General features: G+C 43.0%; 2 protein-coding genes across 2 annotated transcripts; one reads left to right on the plus strand and one right to left on the minus strand.

Annotated features, from left to right (window-relative positions):
- Positions 1 to 4,690: 4,690 nt before the first annotated feature.
- Positions 4,691 to 5,885, minus strand: MOAP1 (modulator of apoptosis 1; the record flags this gene model as incomplete). Its single annotated transcript, XM_081228305.1, has 2 exons — positions 4,691 to 5,221; positions 5,763 to 5,885. 2 exons carry the CDS (start codon positions 5,883 to 5,885, stop codon positions 4,691 to 4,693), a joined length of 654 nt encoding a protein of 217 aa, XP_081084431.1.
- A 766-nt stretch (positions 5,886 to 6,651) lies between these two features.
- Positions 6,652 to 8,411, plus strand: LYSET (lysosomal enzyme trafficking factor). Its single transcript, XM_081229129.1, has 2 exons — positions 6,652 to 7,139; positions 7,596 to 8,411. The coding sequence occupies exons 1-2, from the start codon at positions 7,042 to 7,044 to the stop codon at positions 8,005 to 8,007; spliced, it is 510 nt and encodes a 169-aa protein (XP_081085255.1). The 5' UTR covers positions 6,652 to 7,041; the 3' UTR covers positions 8,008 to 8,411.
- Positions 8,412 to 19,209: the final 10,798 nt, after the last annotated feature.

The raw sequence follows: 19,209 nt of genomic DNA on the forward strand, positions 1-19,209 counted from the left end.
TTCCCCTCTGGTAACCATAAATTCATTCTCTAAGTCTGTGAGTCTGTTTCAGTTTTGTAAATAAGTTCATTTGTATCTTTTTTTTTTTTTTAGATTCCACATATAAGCGATATCATATGGTATTTGTATTTCTCAGTACAGAGTTTGCGTATACTCACGTCGTTTTCCCTATTAACATCTTTAAAGATATTTTTTAAAGTTTATTTATTAATTTATTTATTTTTGGCTGCGTTGGGTCTTCGTTGCTGCATGCAGGCTTTCTCTAGTTGTGGTGAGCGGAGGCTACTCTTTGTTGCAGTGCACAGGCTTCTCATTGCAGTAGCTTGTCTTGTTGCAGAGCATGGGCTCTAGGCACGTGGGCTTCAGTAGTTGTGGCACACGGGTTCAGTAGTTGTGGCTCGTGGGCTCTGGAGTGCAGGCTCAGTAGTTGTGGTGCACGGGCTTAGTTGCTCCACGGCATGTGGGATCTTCCCGGACCAGGGCTGGAACCCATCTCCCGCATTGGCAGGCGGATTCTTAACAACTACGCCACCAGGGAAGCCACTAAACATCTTTCATTACCTTAGTAATTTGTCACCTCCAAGAAACTAACATTGATATGTTACTATTAGCTAAAATCTAGACCATATTCAGATTTCATTTCTCTATTAAGGTCTTTTGTTCCAAAATCCCTGCCAGAATACCACATTACATTTAGTTACCAGGTCTCCTTACTCTCCTCTGGTCTGTGACAGTTTCTCAGTCTTGTTTTTCATGATCTTGAGAGTTTTAAGGAGTGTTGGTTAGGTATTTTGTAGAATGTCCCTCAATGTGGGTTTGTCTGGTGTTTTTCTCATAAGTAGACTGGGTTATGGGTTCTGAGGAAATAAAGTGCCCTTGTCATTGCATCGTTATCAGGAATACGTGCCGTCAACGTGAATGATCACTGACATTAACCTTGGCCTAGCAAGGTAGTCCTTGCCACGTTTGTTCACTGAGAGGTTACTATTTTTCCTTTCCATATTCTATGTCTGAGTTCAGCCCACACTTAAAGGGGGACAGGAATAAACTCCAACTCCTAAAGGGGGAAATAGCCACACTAATGATTTGAAATTCTTCTGTAAGGAAAACTGGACTCTTCCCCCACATTTACTTATATCATAATGAACTCATGGATATTTATTTTAGACTTTGGGTTATAACCCAATACTATGCTATTCATTTTGTTCCTCAAATTGTAGCTTTCACCAGTGGTAGCTCTTTCAGTCTTGCTCCTGTGTTCCTTTGATGTGTCAACTGAGTTTTGCTTTATGAGCACTTCTTTTGCATATTTATTTTTAATATAAAAAAACACATTTTGGAAACAAAAAACTAAATTACCCTTATAGTCCCATCACCCCAACACAACTGGTATTTTAGTGATCTCTTTGTCATTTACATTTTTGAAACATAGCTTATAAAGAACATGTTTTATTACTTCACCTGATTTCATAAACATAACTGCAATTTTTTACAATTATGTTATGTTTACCAGATGCATATGTCAGGACACCTTAAGAAAAGCTCTCTGGAGTTGGACTATGTGCCCCCCGCGCCCCCGCGCCACTGAATCTTTGCTCCTCAATCTTCTCGTCCAGAAAAGGGAGGAAATGATGGTATGTTTTTCATGGAATTTAACACAGCAGCATAGAGTAGATTAACAGCAAGGACTCTAGAAACAGATGGCCTGAGTATAAATCATGACCCTGGAAGGATTTAGTTGGGAAACCCTGGGCAAGTTACTTAACATCTCTGTGCCACAGTTTCATCTGTAAAATGGGAAAACAAAAGGCCTTGCTTCTCACTATTGTTGGAGGACCAAATGCATTCAGTGGTGCTCAGCATTTATTCCATAGCAAGTGCTCAGTGTCAGCTATTATTGTTGACTCTGGGTAGACCTCCATGGCAGGGCTTATAACCTAAATTTAATTATACAATCTACTCCCCCGCCCCCCCCATCTCAGTGCCTCACATGCAGGAGAGGTGCAACATTTTTTCCTAATTAATTAATTAATTAATTAATTTCGGGGGGCTGTGTTGGGTTTTCGTTGCTGTGCGCAGGCTTTCTCTAGTTGCGGTGAGCAGGGGCTACTCTTTGCTGTGGTGCGCGGGCTTCTCATTGCAGTGGCTTCTCTTGTTGTGGAGCATGGGCTCTAGGCGTGCAAGCTTCAGTAGTTGTGGGTCGCAGGCTCTAGAGCGCAAGCTCAGTAGTTGTGGCGCACGGGCTTAGTTGCTCCGAGGCATGTGGGATCGTCCCAGACCAGGGTTTGAACCCGTGTCCCCTGCATTGGCAGGTGGATTCTTAACCACTGTGCCACCAGGGAAGCCTCGAGGTGCAACATTTATTAACACCCATGTGTGCACACATTCACAGTGTTTGTTTATCGGCAAAATGCAGCTAATAACACTTCTTACTACTAAGGTGGCAAATAAATGACTATATGCATATAAACAATATCAGAATTATACCTTTGAATTTATCCATGTCATCTAGTATTTAGCTTCTCTTTCCTCACCTTTATCGAAGTGTAACTGACAAGTTAAAATTATACATTGGGCTTCCCTGGTGGCGCAGTGGTTGAGAGTCCGCCTGCCGATGCAGGGGACATCGGTTTGTGCCCCGGTCCGGGAAGATCCCACATGCTGCGGAGCAGCTGGGCCCGTGAGCCATGGCCGCTGAGCCTGCGCGTCCAGAGCCTGTGCTCCGCAACGGGAGAGGCCACAACAGTTAGAGGCCCGCGTAAAGCAAAAAAAAAAAAAAAAAAAAAAAAAAATTATATACATTTAAGGGGTACAACATGATGGTTTGATGTGTATTTAACCTTCCATAGTGTGAGAACTTATGGGAACTTATAAAGAATGAAACCATGGGCTTCCCTGGTGGCGCAGTGGTTGAGAGTCCGCCTGCCGATGCAGGGGACACGGGTTTGTGCCCTGGTCCGGGAAGATCCCACATGCCGCGGAGCGGCTGGGCCCGTGAGCCATGGCCGCTGAGGCTGCGCGTCCATAGCCTGTGCTCCGCAACGGGAGAGGCCACAACAGTGAGAGGCCCGCGTACCGAAAAAAAAAAAAAAGAATGAAACCATGACATGTAGTCATAACAGAAACATTATACTATGCCTTCGAATCTAAACCAAAAACATATATCCCAGAATTGGTTCTTTGGGGGTATTTTTTATTAAAGACAAAGACTTTCAGTCTGATCTTTCAGCAATTTTCATTTTTTCTTCATGCTTTCATTCTTTTTTATTTTTTTTAGAGACCAAATCACTAACCCATGTCCACCCTCCCTGCTGCCTGGGGGTCTTACAGTTTCTCATACTCCGCGCTTCTTCGTGTCCAGTTTGCAGTAGTGATTAAGATGTAGTCCACACTAACGCATACTAAGAGTTCATTTATTAAATGTTGTTAACAATCCCCCCTGCTTCCCCTGGGAGGCTGGGTCCAGACACCCTTAGGATTGCTTCTCTTTCTTAGCAACGGAACGAACACTGGCCTTGCAGTAAGGCAGATGACAGAATTCTGAAACTAGCTGTTTTCTTATATTGCAGGATTTTTAAGAGGATTAAGTGAGGAAGTACATGGAACATTTAGTCCAGTCTGCCGTGCAGAGGTGAGCAATGTTCCTGTCTTTCTTTTCACCCTCCAGATTCAACGCCCCGATGCCTTTGAACCTGCTACTTGCACTAATTTATACAGCCTCATTTTATTCTATTGTACTTCAGGAGAAGGTCCTGCCAGCACTCTCACTTAGAAAACTACTCCCTACCCACCTGGTCACCAGGAGGAAAGTGTCCAAGGGACTAAGACTGTGCAAGTTCAGTGGTTTTCAGATTCATGCTTTTGGAACCCGTTGTTCAAGTGAAATCTCCCTTGGAAACTTGATACAAACAAACTAGGTAAAAAGGTCATTTTATTCACATTTCTTTATTTTATAAGTTCACATCTATAATTTTGTAACCTATTAAAATGATATTCAGAACTAGATGCTTTGAGACACACATCAGAAATCTGGGGTTAGAGGTAGCCGCTGCAAACTGACCAACTGCAGCATTTAACTCTGCCTCTTGTTTTGATGGCATAGAATCAATAAAATTCCGACTCACACAGAAAATAACCTCTTAACCCCTGCTCACGATCTTCATAATTAATGTAGGGCCGTACACAACCCAAAACTATCTATGACACATTATCACATCTGACAGCTACACTTGCACCTATTATCACACAAGCTGACATCCGGACGAGATCGGATCAGCATGTGCACCTGAGCCTTGGTGGTACTCTCAGAGTATCACATGTGTGTAGTGATGAGACTTTTTGTACAACTGTGTGTGATTAAAAAAAAAAAATTCACAGGGTGAATTTAAATATATAAATACCAGTGCAGTACTACATCCTTCTAGTCAATGACACATTTAGGAGACATTAAATGGGCACAGAAATGACAAAGGATTATACCGAGAACTGCACAAAAATGAGTTACTTGGCAACACAAGATAGGGACTGGTTAATGTCTGTCACTGAGCATACAGACTGTTCTACCTTATGCTCTGCTCACTGCCAGAGAGCCCTTCCTGATTTCCCAAGAGTCAGGTGAAATGCCCCTCTAATCCTGCCTGGAGGAGGGCCTCCTCCTCCTCCTCAGCTGCCTCTTCATCCTTTACTAGTGTCAGTAACTGCAGTAAGCCAGGGCTGAGCCGTCCTCTGACAGAGCAAACTTCCTGCGCGGCGTGCTGTGGACTGCTCCAGCAATGACTTGCTCCAGGAGGGCCGGATTCACAACTTCTTGCTCAACTGCTCCTCTCTCTACCAGTTTCTGTAGTGAAGGCTCCAGCCTTAGTACATACGCAGACAATTTTTTTTCATCCTTCTGGTAAGTGGTCAGATACTTGACCCGCAACACCCTAGGATTATCGGTAACCCCAAATACCTGCTCCAGAGCATGCAGGCATTCAGGGACTGTAATTAAAGGACTGTTTATCTTGAGGACGCGAATGATATCAGATGCCGGGCCTCTAAGGCTCTCTAGCAATCGCTTTCTTTTTTCGGCATCTGACACCTGCCATGTCTTCATCATTTGAGTGGCATGAAACAGCCAGGATTCAAACTCTTCTTCTTCTGGAGGATCACTGCCTGAGAATACTCTCAGCCTTTTGTATTCCAGGTGTTGCAGGGCAGGCTGAAGAGCCTCATCTAATGCCTGTGCCAACAATAGGGGTCCGCACTTCTGGGATCATGTCATCTAGTATTTAGCTTCTCTTTCCTCACCTTTATCGAAGTGTAACTGACAAGTTAAAATTATATACATTTAAGGGGTACAACATGGCGGTTTGATGTGTATTTAACCTTCCATAGTGTGAGAACTTATGGGAACTTATAAAGAATGAAACCATGACATTTAGTCAAAACATGACATTTAGTCATAACAGAAACATTATACTATGCCTTCGGATCATGTCCTGGTCTAGGTCAAAAAGGTCGTTTCCATATCCAAGAGCTCTGGTAAACTCACCCAATGTCACGCCCTCTCCCTCTAGGAACTCATGTAACCTGCTTAAAAATTCATTGTCTGGGTCAGGGGTCTTAAAGATCACTCTCCAGGTACCCCCACTTCCGGGTATCTCTTTAGGGACCAGAGCATGACTCGTCTCCTCAGTTAAGTCCTATTAAGGCTGCATTCCTGTTCTCTTCCCTCCGGAACATCCTCCCGAGCAGTCAGTACTCGCTCAAGGGAGCTAAACCAGATCGCAGAGCCTCCTCAATTTCTGCCCTTTACAGGTCGGGGGGATGCCGGCAATCAACAGCGCTTTCCGCGGGTTTACATCCATCCCCCGACACCAGTCTTCTAAGAGCCTCAGCGTCATGATGCCCAAACAACACATGTAAATTCCTATTTGTCCCGGCCACTGATGCCACTGCAATTCACAGTATTCCTCCGCGGTAACCGAGTTAAGTCTCGTCAACGTCTGCAGTTCCGACGGGCAGTGAAGATGAAGTAGTCACGTTAGTTCAAGTTATAAATGAATAACCCGAGCCCGGAGAAGCCCCGCGCACCCGCGCCGGCGGCCGGCCGCACTGCGGCAAGCAGCCACCTTACCCTCTCCCGGCCTCGAGCGCCCCGCAGCAGACAGCGGGGTCCCACTTCCCCTCGCAGTTATCTAGTAGTCATGTCTGGGTCCGTCGCCGGTGGCCGAGGCGCCAGGGCCTGCTTCCGACGCTTCCCGGGTGGCCAGGTCCGAGGAGCGGGAGAGCGGCTTCTCCTGCACTTGGATGGACACTCTAGAGGGATATCCGAACTGCGCAGAGGCGCGCTGGGGGATGGCTGATAGCCCGTTGCTCCGGTGCTCTCCGCGGCGAGGAACGACGGGGGCGATCAGAGCCGCGGGCGAAGCGCCAGGGAGAGGCTTTGAGGAGGGCTGAAGCGGCCAGGCCCACACTGCCGCCCACCTGAAGGGTAGCGCCACAACCGACGCCTCCGTAGCCTCCCCCGAGTCCCAGCAGAGCTGTTCCGGGCGCGCTCGGGGAGGCGGTGCCGCGGCGGAGGCTCCCTGACGTCACGAGGGGGCGGGCCTTTCGGGGGCGGGGCAAGCGCGCTTCCGGCCCGAGCCGGAAGCCCCGACTGTGGCAGCATCCGGGACGGCGGGCGGGAGGGCCAACCGGGACAGGAGGTGAGATCCGGGACCTGCCCAGCTCTGCAGGCTGCCTGTGGCCGCTGCCGGGCACTGGGCTCCCGGCGCGGCAAGGCGGAGAGGCCCGGGTCTGGCGCCGCCCGCGCAGCCCTGTCGCGGCGGCGGGCGCTGCAGCACGACAGGGGGCGGGGCCGGCTGCAGGGGAGGCCGGGGTGGCTGGAGAGCCTCCCGGCTGGGCCGAGTGACACAGGCTGGGGTTCCGGCAGCGGCGACAGGGGCCGGGCCGCCGCGTGACCGGCTGCAGTCACGCTGTGCTTAATCACAATAAGCTTTTGCTCCAGGCTGGCCGTGTTCACCATTCTCCCAGCCGGTGACCCCGGGGATTTCTTTTATGGTGGCTTTCTCTGAAATGCCAAAGCCACCCGATTATTCAGAGCTGAGTGACTCTTTAACGCTTGCCGTGGGAACAGGAAGATTTTCGGGACCACTGTAAGTGTTTAAGAGTTGCTGTCTTAACTTGGGGGCTCCGACGTTGGTTTGACTTGTAGAACCAAGTTTTCATGTCTGAAGCAATACTGTTAATTCAGAAAGGATTTGAAGTATAGAAGTGAAATGTTCCCTAGGAAACTAGTTTAATTACAATTTAAGGGAACGTGTGCTGAACCTGTTTAAGCCAGATTTAGTGATTTATTTATCTGTGGGATTCAGTAAAAAGCACACATATATAATATATACTGAAACTTTACTTCCGCATAACTATTACATAAAACAACCTGTAAGATGTTTATATTTCTTAATAGATGTAAATTTAATTTAGTTATTTTAAACCTCAAATGTGTTAGGGAGTATTTTAGGGCTCATTGGACAAAACGTAAGTACATTTGGAATAGTTCACATGACAGCATTACTAGACCCTCACTGTGTTGTTGTTGTTTTAACTCAAAGGCACAGAGCATGGAGAATGATGAACTTCCGTCAGCGTATGGGATGGATCGGAGTGGGATTGTATCTGTTAGCAAGTGCAGCAGCATTTTACTATGTTTTTGAAATCAACGAGACTTACAATAGGCTGGCCTTGGAACACATTCAACAGCACCCAGAGGAGCCCCTTGAAGGAACCACATGGACACACTCCTTGAAAGCTCGGTTATTCTCCCTGCCTTTTTGGTTTTGGACAGTTATTTTTCTGATACCTTACTTGCAGATGTTTTTGTTCCTTTATTCTTGTACAAGAGCTGACCCCAAAACGATGGGCTACTGTATTATTCCCATATGTTTGGCAGTTATATGCAATCGCCACCAGGCATTTGTCAAGGCTTCTAATCAGATCAGCAGACTACAACTGATTGACACATAAAATCAGTCACTATTTTTTCCTTACAAGTACAAAACTGCCAGTATTGTATGAAGCCTGATCACAAGACTGCAGTTTCTTCACAGATCTCAGGAAGCTGTGGTGGGGCAGAGGCTTTTTAAACAATGTGACTAGGGGACTATCTTTATCTGAATATTGAATTTTTAGGTAAAGCCTGTGATACAGTACTACAAAATCATGTTGATGACTTCAGATTTGGGAAGTAAAATTTTATCTGTTATTTGCATTCTTTAGAAACTTGAATAAGTACCTGGATTCATATTTTTATTCTACTGTGCAACATAGTGATGATTCAGAAATTTTTCCTTTGGGGAAAAAATGAACATTTCCATTGTGTTTAATGTAAAAAGGTCCAAACATGGTCATAAAATTTAAATTTTATACAATTACTTGGCTTGCTTTAAAATTCTTCAGACTAAAACACCAATTCATCCTGTTGTAGCTAAGCCAACTATTTATGCTTGTTTGCTATCAGCTTGTGAGAAATTGGTATAAAATTATTGAGGTGATGGCTGGCTTGAGAAGCAAAATGTGTTCTTCGTTTTGGTAATGCTACTGGCATTAATTAGCTAGAATTATTCATGCAACTTTTTTTTTTTAACTACTTGGGAAGAGACTAAGTGTTTGAAAGTTGAGAAATCTAACACATAGAAGATAAAAACAAGGTGTTCAGCGAAAATACTTAAGCCAGTCCCTGTCAGATGTGTGACATCTAAAAGACGCTCTCAAGTCATCGTCCTGGTTTTCTTTTCTGCCTAAGGTCCGGTCTTCAGACGTGAGGTTCATTGCATGAAGATGTGATCCCTGTACTGCCTCCTTTGCATCTGTACTTACTACCTCATGTCTGGTAACAATACAAGTAACTAAAACATGGAAAATTAGATATTAGGATTATTTTTCTTCTTTTCTGGGTGAGATCAAGATATATTTTTATACAGTTATGTCATCAATACCAGGGAAATGTTTACACTGACCGATTTGAATAAGAATCGTAACATTTTTTGGTGCTTACTCCGTTGGGCCCTGTCCTAAGAGCTTTACATGAATTAACTCATTTAGTCCTCCCAACAACCCTATGAGATAACAGCTATTATTATCCAGATCTTACAGATGAGGACCGTGAGGTGGAGAAGTTAAGTAACTTGCCAAAGGTTACACAGCCAAGAAGCAGAGCCAGAGTTCTAACCTGGCATCTGATGCCTTTATTCCTATCACTGAACTGTAGTGCTTCTCACAAATGACAAATGTTTCAGCACTGGGTACTGTCTGCCTAACCATGCTAAAGATTGGAAAAGAACTGAGAAAGGTTTTTCTCAATTTGTGTGAGCTACTGAAAATCTAAAAGTTTTCAAGCAACCTCAACCTTTACCTTATATCAGGTTTGACCAGAATGGAAGGCTGAGCATTCTGTAGCAAGCTTTTACTTGAAGGATAAAGCAGGTACTCTTGTAACTCAAAAGCAGCGTGATCAGATTCTTCTGTTCTTCTCCAATTAATCTCATTTCTCTCCTTTACTACTTCCAAAGGTCTAGTTACTGAAATGATGTATTTTTTGCTACAATACACTGAATCTTCAAATTAAGCAGCAGTTTGAAATATATGTTTCTGCAAGGGTCAGATAACCAAATCACTTGTATCTTTTGAATACTTACTAAAAGTATGCATGCTGCAGGCAGTTTCCTGAATGATACACATTCATGCTGCACAGGAGTCCTATGAGGCAGGTATGTATTGGTACTAGTACCATTTTACAGAAGAGGAAAATGAGGAAACCTGAAGCACATACCAATTAATAACTTGCTCATGGTCACACAGCAAGTGGAAGGGCTAGGATTTGAACCCAGGATATCTGGTTTCAGATCTCCAGCTCTATCATTCCACTATACTGCTTGTCAAAAAAAAGATTAAGGAAAGTCATTGAGCAGTTTCTTGTTTTGTCTTGAGGCAGTGATAGTTTGGAAATGATTTAAGGAAATTATTTCCATTATTTTTTGTTTTATAAATGCTTGATGTAATGCAGGGTTTGTGAGTTTGCTATTTGTCTTGTAAGGTAGTAATTCCTTTTTATTGAAGTAGACTTTCTTACACTTAAGATTCTAGTATTTTGGGATTTGGTGAGCAAATGCTCAGTCCATCTCTTTCTTTCAAGATATTGCCTTGATAGTAGAAATATTAAAATAATTAGAGTAGGAGTAATGTAGAATTTCCAAATGCAATCACAAAGGTTTAGACTGCAGGGTTAATCTGTTTTTTGATTATTTAGGAATTAATTATCCAAGTTTTAGATTATTCCTATTTTGTCAATGGCTATTTAATAGTTCAAAGCACTCTTTTGGTAAAGAGAGAAAGGTGAAATTAGTCCTTAGCTCTATTAGATTGAGGTGGAGGTTGAAACCAATGGATAGGAGACCTGTGTATTGTAACAGATCACTTATTTCATAGTCACATCACAATACAAAAAGCTGTGAATACCGGATTAGATAATGAGATAAATGGCAAATGTAGAAAGTGCTTCAGGGATTTTAGGGAAGGGACGCATCCTAGGGTCTATAGCTACTCAGTGATATTTGCTTCCAGATTGAGAAAGACAGTTACAGCTCCTAGTGGGTTTTTTTTTTTAATATTTATTTATTTTATTTGGCGGCGGCGGGTCTTAGTTGCTGCATGCAGGCTCTTTGTTGTGGCACTGGGCTTCTAATTGTGGTACGTGGGCTCTAGAGCGAGCGGGCTTAGTTGCCCTGCAGCATATGGGATCTTAGTTCCCCAACTAGGGATCGAACATGTGCCCCCTGCAGTGGCGGGGCGCAGAGTCCTAACCACTGGACCGCCAGGGAATTCCCAAATTTTCTGGTTTTAAAGAGGCTACCAGCTTCAAAGTAAAAAATGTGATTCCCCAAGTTTAGAATTTGATTCTACTTCAAACAAAGCTTTTATAATTAACAAGCTTTTCTTTGCAGAAGTGGAATCATCAGATAAAGTGCTACGAGAGTAACAGCACCCATAAAATAATCAAACCTGTATGTTTGTTCACCATGGGTAGTGTTAAAGTCTATGTTAAGATTATCTGGTGTTGATTTCCTTCTTGATGGATTTAATGTTCTCAATCTCCAAATCACTGGCAGAAAAGCTTACCGCAGTACCACATGACTCATTTTTGCATCAAGTATGTGCCATCACTTTATAAATTCTCCAATATGTTGATAAAGTTCCATATAACTCTGGACCATGGTTGGGAATCATTATGCATTGGTATTTTTGTTTTGGTCTAAGGCAGTGAGTGGGTCTTGAACTGTGGCTGAATGTTAAAATCACTCAAGGAAATAAAAAACAAAGCAAAACTCCTCATAAACAATGCCAGGGTCCCTCCCAACTATCAATCCCTGGGGGGAGGGGCCAAGGCAATCCTGTTTTAGGAGGTCTTCAAGCAAGTCTATTAGGTTGAGAGTTACTGGGCCAGGGGTTTTCACGCACCATAAAGCTTCATCTGTTACTCGTGAGAACTGTGTTTGTCTTTGGAACAGTGTCAACAATTATTTCATGGTAGGCTTACCCCAGCTGTCTGAATTGTGCAAATCTTTAAAAAGGTGTCTATATATTTTCTCTTCTTTTTTTCCAAGGTTTAAATAGACTTTACTGTTAAATAGACTTATAAACTAACATATGTGGTCCCAGGATATCAAGCATGGAGAAAGAGAGGTCATGAAGGTCAGCTGCAGAAGGTCACTAACTGAAGACCATGATCTAGGGGAGGCCAGCCAGGAATGCAGTAGACATGATCAGGACAGGCTGGGGGTGGTCATGTCACAGATAAGGGAAAGGACAGCCCTCTTTACTCCTGCTTCTTGTAGCTCTCCAGGTGTGACAAGACCCTGCCCCAGGCAGGAGGAAACAGGAAGCAGGTGAGCCCAGTGGCAACATCCATGGTCCTGAGCTGCTCCCATGGTGGCTTGGAATGCATCTGGGCATGCAGCACCGGGAGCTGCAGGCCGGGCCTGTCAGGCCCCTCAGCAGCAGTGGCGGCAGAGTAGACATGACCATACCAGGTAGACTGCAGACAGCTGCCAGCCAGAGCCCAAGGTCGGGAATGAGATGTCTATATTTTGTGATTCTGATTCCTATCGTCCAATTTATCCTCAATACACTTCTGTCAGGCTTTTGCCTCCCACTCTACCAAAGCTTCTCTCTTGTCAAGAGGTTGCCAGTCATTTACATGTAACAACCCAATGGTCAAGTCTCAGTCCTCAAATTACTTTTTTTTTTTTGGCTGTGTCGTGCCTTGTGGGATCTTGGTTCCCTGACCAGGGATTGAACCTGGGCTCTTGGCAGTGAAAGCATGGAGTCCTAACTACTGGACTGCCAGGGAATTTCCCCTCAAATTATTTTTCTAATGGATTAAAAAAAACATTTATGTATGTATGTATGTATGTATATATGTATGTATGTAGGTTGCGCCAGGTCTTAGTTGCGGCAGGCGGACTCTTAGTTGCAGCATGCATGTGGGATCTAGATCCCCCACCAGGGATCGAACCCAGGCCCCCTTCACTGGGAGCACAGAGTCTTACCACTGGACCAACAGAGAAGTCCCTCTAATTACTTTTTGACACACTCCCTTGTCCTTGGGCTATTTTCTTCGGTTGGCTTCTGGATCAGTACTGCCCAATAGAATTTTAGTGATGTTGGAAATGTTCTGTATCCGTGCTGTCCCTATGAATAGCCAGGAGCCACAGGAAATGAGCCCTTGAGATGTGGCCAGTGCGGGTGAGGAACTGAATTTTAAATTTTAATTAAACAGTCACATGTGGCTAGTAGCTACCATGTATTAGTCCAATTCTAGATACTTTTCTGATTTGCTTCCTTCCTCACCAGCTTCTCCTGTCCCCTTTGCTGTTTCCTCTTTGAGGATCTGCCCAACCTCCAAGTGTTGGCATTTATGCCCCAGTTCTCTTTTCTACACTTAATCCCTTGTCATCGCATCCAGGCTCATGGCTTTAAAACCCAGATTTCTATCACTTCCTTGATCTCTCTCTTGAGCTCCAGACTTGAATATCTAACTGCCTAGTTGATAGTTACTAAGATATCTTACCAGGCACCTGAAACTTAACCTGTCTATAAAGATAAGATGCTGGTCTCTCCACCCACCAAAATCTGCTCAAGTCCCCTAAAAGTCTACTATGAAACAAGAGGCGAGGGATCATTTTAAAAGTTATTCCTCTCAAAAATCCTTCTATAGCTCCCCTTTCTCAGAATAAAAACCAAAGCCCTTAACATGGCACACAAAGTTCTAAGTAAGTGGCCCTCGACTTCGACTTCATTTTCTACAATCCCCTCCACCCCTTGCTCCACTCCAGCCACACATGCCAGAAAAACATGTTTCAGGGCCTCTGGGCTCAGTGTACCTTCTGCCTGGATGCTCAGCCCTGACCGGCTCCATCATCCTCTTCAGACCTTTGCTCAACTGTCAGCTTAGTGAGGCTGCCTCTGACCACACTATTTAAAATTAAGCATCTGCCTCCCCTGTTTTTCTCCAGAGCACTTACTGTCATATGACATGTTATACATTTTGTCAGGATCTAAACTTCATGAGGGCAGGGATTTTGTCTGTTTATGCCATGTGCCCCATGCCCAGAACAGTGCCTGCCACATAGTAGGTGCTCAGTAATTATTTACTACATGAGTGATTTTTATTGCCATTCAACAACTCTCTCACGAGGCTGCAAAACAATCTAGAGAGAATAAAGTTCCTAAGTGCATAGCATAATTTGTCATGTGTTCTAGGTAAGTTTGGTTACTAAGCTCTTTCCAGTTTCAGCATGTAGGGATATATTCTTTTCAAGGCCAAGATTTAAAATGAGTCTCTCAATTTATTTTTTCCAACAGTTCTTGTGATGTTGGCTGTCTTGGGATTTTCCTTATTCATGCGAAAAAAACATAGACCGCAGTCACAAACAAGGTTTTAAGTGGTGGTTAGTCTTGAGAAATTCTTAAGTTACAATCATGAAAACAATGGTTTCCTAAACCACCAAACATACACAGCAAGTATCATGAGGACATCTTAGAGCTACAGCACACACTTTCAGTACTCTGGTATCAAGGGGCAATACCTTGGCCCTATAAAGCACTCATTTAAACTAGTAATGTGCTTCCAGAAGTTACTTCTATACCCAGCAGAATTTCTGGCATAAGAGTAAATTTCTATTTAAAACTGTACCCCAGTTGCCTTGTTGCTGCCCCAAAGTGAGCTGCTACTTTTTAAAAGATTTAAATAGAGGCTTACTGTCTAGCATTCACTGTTTCCTGGACCATGTCTTTATTTTATTTTATTTTTTAAATTATTTTTTTGGCTGCGTTTTGGTCTTCGCTGTTGCGCGCAGGCTTTCTCTAGTGGCAAGCAGGCCACTCTTCGCTGCGGTGCGCAGGCTTCTCATTGCAGTGGCTTCTCCTGCTGCAGGCAAAGGCTCTAGGTGGGTGGGCTTCAGTAGTTGTGGCACGTGGGCTTCAGTAGTTGTGGCTCACAGGCTCTAGAGCGCAGGCTCAGTAGCTGTGGCGCACAGGCTTAGTTGCTCCGCGACATGTGGGATCTTCCCGGACCAGGGCTTCAAACCCGCATCCCCTACATTGGCAGGTGGATTCTTAACCACTGTGCCACCTGGAAGTCTGGACCATGTCTTTAAATAGAGCAACTCTGATCCCAAAGGTCACCTGAGAACTGGAATAGTTACAATAACATTGGGAAATTCTTTTTATACTTTGAGAATACTGCACTGACTAGAGGGTTAAGGCTGGGCCCATCAGTTTTAGAAATACCTCCTCCCTTTCATTAATGGCACCCTATTCTCATATTTAGCCCAGCTCTGGTAAACCTCTTTAGAAGTTGCATACTCCCTCTGCTGACAAAGTAGTGTCAGATGGGAAATGTGGACATTTTGTTTTGTTTAAGTCTGGATTTGTTAATTTTTGCCCTGAATTACATACATGACAATGTTTTAAACTACTGAGCCTGCGCGTCTGGAGCCTGTGCTCTGCAGCAGGAGAGGCCATGACAGTGAGAGGCCCGTGCACCGCAATGAAGAGTGGCCCCCGTTTGCCACAACTAGAGAAAGCCCTCGCACAGAAACGAAGACCCAACACAGCCAAAAATAAATAAATAAATAAATAAATAAATTTTTAAAAAGTAACTGTTCAAAAAAATAAAATAAACTGTTAATATGGCTGATCTGCCCTTATTTAAAAAGCATGACTTTTTTTTCTGTTTGTGTAGAAAAATATGTAACATATGCTTTTTTAAAAAAGCAAAGAGAGGGCTTCCCTGGTGGCGCAGTGGTTGAGAGTCTGTCTGCCAATGCAGGGGACACGGGTTCGTGCCCTGGTCCGGGAAGATCCCACATGCCGCTGAGCAACTAAGCCCATGCGCCACAACTACTGAGCCTGTGCTCCAGAGCCCGCGAGCCACAACTACTGAGCCCACGTGCCACAACTACTGAAGCCTGCGTGCCTTGAGCCCGTGCTCTGCAACAAGAGGAGCCACCACAGTGAGAACCCGACGCACCACAACCAAGAGCAGTTGCTCACAGCAACTAGAGAAAGCCCATGCAAAGCAATGAAGACCCAATGCAGCCAAAAATAAAATAAATTAAAAAAAAAAAAAAAAGCAAAGAGAACAAGGCATACAATGAAAAGTCTCGCTCTCACTCCTAACCCCAACTTCTTCTTCCAGGTGCACTTTGACTATCCTTTCAGAGACACTATATGCATATCTAGCCAATATTCTCCACTAGAAGCATTCTGCACTCTGTTCTACATCTTGCTGGTTTTCACTTGACATCATATACTGCATATTGACCTTAACAACACATAGAGCTATATACCTTGGTCTTTTTTTAATGGCTGCACAGAATTATTGTACTAATGTGCTTCTTTTTAATTTAATTAACTAGAGTCTTCTGCTGATGAACATTTAGGTTGTTTACAATCATTTGTTACCAAGAATAATGCTACAATGAATAGTTTTATATATTTATCTGTGCATATGTGTGCTATTAACCATAGGATAAATTTCTATTAGTGAAACTGTTGGGTCAAAGAGCACACACATTTAACTTTTTTTTTTTTTTTTTTTTTTTTTTTGCAGTACGCGGGCCTCTCACTGCTGTGGCCTCTCCCGTTGCGGAGCACAGGCCCCGGGCTCACGGGCCCAGCCGCTCCGTGGCATGTGGGATCTTCCCGGACTGGGGCACGAACCCGTGTCCCCTGCATCGGCAGGCGGACTCTCAACCACTGCGCCACCACGGAAGCCCCGCACATTTAACATTTTGACAGAATCGTCAACTTGACTTTTGAAGAGCTTATACCAATTTACACTCTTACCACCAATATATTATGGACTTCACACCCTTTCCAGCTCAATATTGCATCAAAACTTTTGCCCTTTCAGTCTGAGAAGTAAGAAAACAGTACTGCGTTGTGGTTTTACTTTTCGTTTCTTTGAAGTGAAATTTTCTGTTGTCTTTCTGACTGGTACATGTGACAGCTATAAAAGGAATTTTAGTTCTTAGTCATTTCTGTTGAAAATACTAAATACTTTTTCCCGCTTTGTCTTTTAACCTCATTTACAGAATGTTCAGAAATTTTCATTATTATATAATTGCATTTACTAATCTTTTCTATCACGGTGTCTGGATTTCTAAAAATCTTCCTTAGGTAACCTTCCTCACTCAGAGACTATAAAAACTCTTAGTCCATTTTCTTTTAGTACTTTTACAGGTTTTTTTTTTTTTTAAATACTAAACATCTTGAATCTACCTGAAATTTATTATGCCCTAGGTAGTGAGAAAAGAACCAACTTCATCACAAAAACTAACCAATTTGTTTCTCATCTGTTAAAACCGAAAGTGTTATTTTACAAATATTCTCCAATTTCTATAATAATTTTACACTCTAATCTTACTATATACTTAAATGTGCAAGATGACATCACAAGACGATTGTAGTATGATTAATTTCCCCAACATGTTAAATAAAGCCTAGGTTTTTAAGATGTCTTATGTATGCATCTTACTGCAATATGTTAGATAAGAAATGATATTTTATGTTTGTAGATTGAACAGTTCTACTGAGAAATAGGTGTATCTTTAATAGGCTAAATAGGATCTAGCGAAAAGTACTACATAATAAACTGAGGGCCACAGATGTCTCTGATTTTTCCATCTGGAAGAAAACAAACTTTATTTCCTTAAAAATACAAGCCTTCTCATTAAAAGTTTAAAAAAAATATTGCGGGACTTCCCTGGTGGCGCAGTGGTTAAGAATCCGCCTACCAATGGAGGGGACACGGGTTCGAGCCCTGATCTGGGAGGATCCCACATACCACGGAGCAACTAAGCCCGTGCGCCACAACTACTGAAGCCCGCGTGCCACAACTACTGAAGCCTGCGCGTCTAGAGCCTGTGCTCCACAACAAAGAGAAGCCACCGCAATGAGAAGCCTGCGCACCGCAACGAATTGTAGCCCCCACTTACCACAACTAGAGAATGCCCGCGCACAGCAACGAAGACCCAACGCTGCCAAAAAATAAATAAATTTATAAAAAAAAAATTTGAGCAGCTTGAAGAAATAATTCTAATAAAGTACATTTTATGAGGGGGTAAGTACAGGGGGCCAGGTTCCACAGAAACATATAATATGGGGCCCTAACATTGTCTCAGAAGCTGAGAAAGTTCTGCTGAAGGAAATGTTTAAATGTTCAAACTTCCTATCTAATATTACAGACAAGCAAGAGCAACCTATTATAAAAGAGTAAAAGTTCTTGTCCTTGACCACAGAACTCTATTAAAATAAGTATTTAATGCGACACAAAAGCACTTACATATATACATATTTGCATATGTCCATATATTTCATATTTAGAACTCCATATGTTTCATATTTTAAAAGATTATCGAAGGGCTTCCCTGGTGGCGCAGTGGTTGAGAGTCCGCCTGCCGATGCAGGGGACACGGATTTGTGCCCCGGTCCGAGAGGATCCCACATGCCGCGGAGCGGCTGGGCCCATGAGCCATGGCCACTGAGCCTGTGTGTCTGGAGCCCGTGCTCCGCAACGGGAGAGGCCACAACAGTGAGAGGCCCGCGTACCGCGCAAAAAAAAAAAAAAAAAAAAAATCTAAGTCTAGCATCAAGCTTATTTTTAGGTAGGATTGTGGGGTTGACTTTCTTGTATAACAGTAAAGTTGGAGATGTTTCAGAGAATAACTGTATCCTGTATGCCTGTGGCCAACGTTTTACCTCTGGTTTTCAGATTAGAAAACCAGTCAAGGCATTTCTTTTCTACTGGTCCTTCAAGCTGGTCCCTCAAACCTTCAAAATCTTTTCTGTCATGCATGTGGCTCACTTAGGAAGACAGTATTAGAATCAGAAAAAGATCGATCAGACCTATAACCCAGACCTCCAAACACTAGACCACAAGCAAAAATATGTTGACATTTCTTCTTCATAAACAAACTTACTAAACACAGAAGGAGACAAAATGTTCAGGAGCAAAGTTCAGCTACTGCTTTAAAAATATGAACTATTCTAATTATACAGGTTAAGTTTTTTTAAGGATTGTATAAAGATAAAAGATTATTACAAATCAGTAACTGAGCTAAAGTCCCAATATTAGAGACATTATCACAAACTAAACAAGGTAATTTCTGACCATTTACAAAACTTTTTCTAGTTGGTATTGTTTTAATTACATAAGGGTACTTAGTAGAAGGCTGATGTTCCAAGTAAAACAATACTTTAAAGATATGAAAAGGTGTGTAAATTCAGTTTCCTTAATAGCATGTACTTTGTAAGCTATAGGTTTCAGAATGTGTAACTGGGAAAGTGCTACGGGAATCTTTCAAAGGCTATGTGTATAACCCAAGCTCTGCCAATAAGCTCTGTAACTCAGGGCAAATACCTAACATTTGATTCACCTCTGAAATAAATCATATAATCTGTAAGGTTACGTCCAACTCTAAAATTCTATGACAATTTGTGTTTCAGTAGGTAAATGCTACTTGATTTCTCTGCAGTTTAGCTATCTAAATGAATCAGGAAACACGCAGAGTAAATGAAAAATGCCTTAGTCCCTCCGACAAGCAGAAAAGGAATACATACACACACACATATATTTTAGGAATATATACATATGTATATTTAAAG

This window comes from Mesoplodon bidens, assembly GCF_964165515.1.
Source record: "Mesoplodon bidens genome assembly, chromosome: 3".
NCBI classification, from domain to species: domain Eukaryota; kingdom Metazoa; phylum Chordata; class Mammalia; order Artiodactyla; family Ziphiidae; genus Mesoplodon; species Mesoplodon bidens.

Excerpts from the sequence above, each read along its gene's own strand:
- LYSET (XM_081229129.1), top strand. The coding sequence starts at position 7,042 with ATGGTGGCTTTCTCTGAAATGCCAAAGCCACCCGATTATTCAGAGCTG. Across the intron at positions 7,140-7,595 it reads GGAAGATTTTCGGGACCACT|GCACAGAGCATGGAGAATGA; the intron begins GTAAGTGTTTAA and ends TTTAACTCAAAG.